Below are 1989 nucleotides of genomic sequence, written 5' to 3' on the forward strand. Positions count from 1 at the left end.
TCCCAGAGCAGGAGTGTGATTGGATGTTCAGACCCAGCCCTGAAAGATGTTCAGCCAAGTGCCTGAAACAGAAGGGTGACCTTGTAACTGTGGATGGCAGGTGACAAGCTCTAACAGACATATGCACCAAGCAAAGGAGCTGTTGTTGCTCCCTTGATGAAAGACAGTGACAGGGTAACAAAACTCTGTTGCATGTTGACAGCATCTTACCAAGGTTTGCAAGGGTGGGCAATTAGGATGAGACCCTCAGTGCATTGTACTCAATGGTTCTACATCTCACAGCCCATTCAAGGAAGAGCTGTTTCCCTCCTCCCTTTCCCCTCTAGGCGTGGAAAACACAGCTTCCTCCAAACACCTAGCTGTGAGAATGGCACAGCCCTTCTCCATATCTGCATCAGCAGTGGTCAGCAGACCTTCCCTTGAGAAGTCCTGCTTCTGGGTGTCAGCCCTGCTGTACTCCTGCATGACTCGCACACCAGGCAAACTAAATGTGGGGGACAAGCTGGTGATGAATCCTGCTGAAATTCTGACAGACATTGGTGATGCTAAATCGTGGTTCAACACCCCCAGCTTTGTAAGGCTTAACGTAAGCGGGAGTTCCCAAATTTACCTTTGATTATAAATTCTTTCCTAAACTTATATTTCCCAGCAGCAGCCTTCTCAGTGCCCCCTTCACCTCCTTGTTTCTGAGGGTGTAGATCAGGGGGTTCAGGAGGGGGGTGACGATGTTGTAGAAGAGGGTGAGGAACTTGCCCTGGTCCTGGGAGGAGCTGTGTCCTGGCTGCATGTACATGTAGATGATGTTCCCGTAGAACAGGGAGACCACGGTGAGGTGGGAGCCACAGGTGTTGAAGATTCTGTGTCTTCCTGAGGACGACTGGATTCTGAACACCGCCCTGACAATGTGGCCATAGGACACCAAGATGAAGACCAGGGGAGACAGCACGATGCCCACGGCCAGGATGAAGGCAATGCCCTCCACAGCAGCAGTGCTGATGCAGGCCAACCGGATCAGGGCTGGCATCTCACACAGGAAGTGGTCCACCTTGTTGTGCCCACATCGAGGTAGCCACAACGTCATTGGTGACATGATCAAAGAATTGGCCATCCCACAGCCCCAGGCCACCAACACCAAGCCCAGGCAGAGTTGTGGATGCATAATAGTCATGTAGTGCAGGGGCTTGCAGACGGCCACAAACCTGTCATAGGCCATGATGGCCAGCAGTAGACACTCCACTCCACCCAGGCCCAGGAACAGGAAGAGCTGGACCACGCAGCCCACATAGCTGATGGTCTTGTCACGGCCACTCAGGTTGTGGAGCAGCTGGGGGATGGAGCTGGTGGTGAAGCTGAGGTCCAGGAAGGACAGGTGGGTGAGGAAGAAGTACATGGGCGTGTGGAGCCGGGAGTCCAGCCGAGACACCAGGATGATGGTGCTGTTGCCCACCAGGGTCAGCAGGTAGGCTACCAGGATGACCACAAAGAGGACCCTCTCCAGGTGGGGGCGGTCAGAGAAACCCAGGAGGATGAAGTGGCCCTGGGTGCTGCCGTTGGTCCTATCCATCTCTACTACACCTGAGGAAAATGGAATTTGAAACAAAAAAAAAAGAAAAAGAAAGTAATTCCCAGCCCCTCTGCACCCGTCACATACTAAGAACATCTGGAACTTCTGGTGAAAACGTGTCTGTCCATGTGCATCGCTTACTGGGTTAACACCAGAAATCAATAGTGTTTATACATCGAGGTAAAAAAAATGTACTCAAAACAAAATGTAAAACCTAAATATTATTTTAAAAATAAACAGAAAGTTTGTGGGAATTAAAAATAAACATATTCTTAAAGAGAGAGTATATTTTTAAACACTATATTATGAACATTTTGCTAAACATTGATCAAATTTTTTGAAGGTGAAAACATTTTTAAGATTTACAGAAATAATTTTTAGGGCAGAAAATTCCCTATTTTTCCTCTAGACCTGAACCCCCTGAA

General features: G+C 49.0%; 1 protein-coding gene across 1 annotated transcript; it reads right to left on the minus strand.

The window, feature by feature from the left end:
* Positions 1-616: 616 nt before the first annotated feature.
* On the minus strand, positions 617-1601 carry LOC107133714 (olfactory receptor 2W3-like). Its single transcript, XM_015475945.2, has one exon. The coding sequence runs from the start codon at positions 1562-1564 to the stop codon at positions 617-619; it is 948 nt and encodes a 315-aa protein (XP_015331431.1). The 5' UTR covers positions 1565-1601.
* Positions 1602-1989: the final 388 nt, after the last annotated feature.

The sequence above is a fragment of the Marmota marmota genome, unplaced genomic scaffold (assembly GCF_001458135.2).
Source record: "Marmota marmota marmota unplaced genomic scaffold, marMar, whole genome shotgun sequence".
In the NCBI taxonomy this organism is placed as follows: Eukaryota; Metazoa; Chordata; class Mammalia; order Rodentia; family Sciuridae; genus Marmota; species Marmota marmota.

What these genes read in the sequence shown, in the direction of transcription:
- LOC107133714 (XM_015475945.2), bottom strand. Translation starts at nt 1,564, where the DNA reads ATGGATAGGACCAACGGCAGCACCCAGGGCCACTTCATCCTCCTGGGT.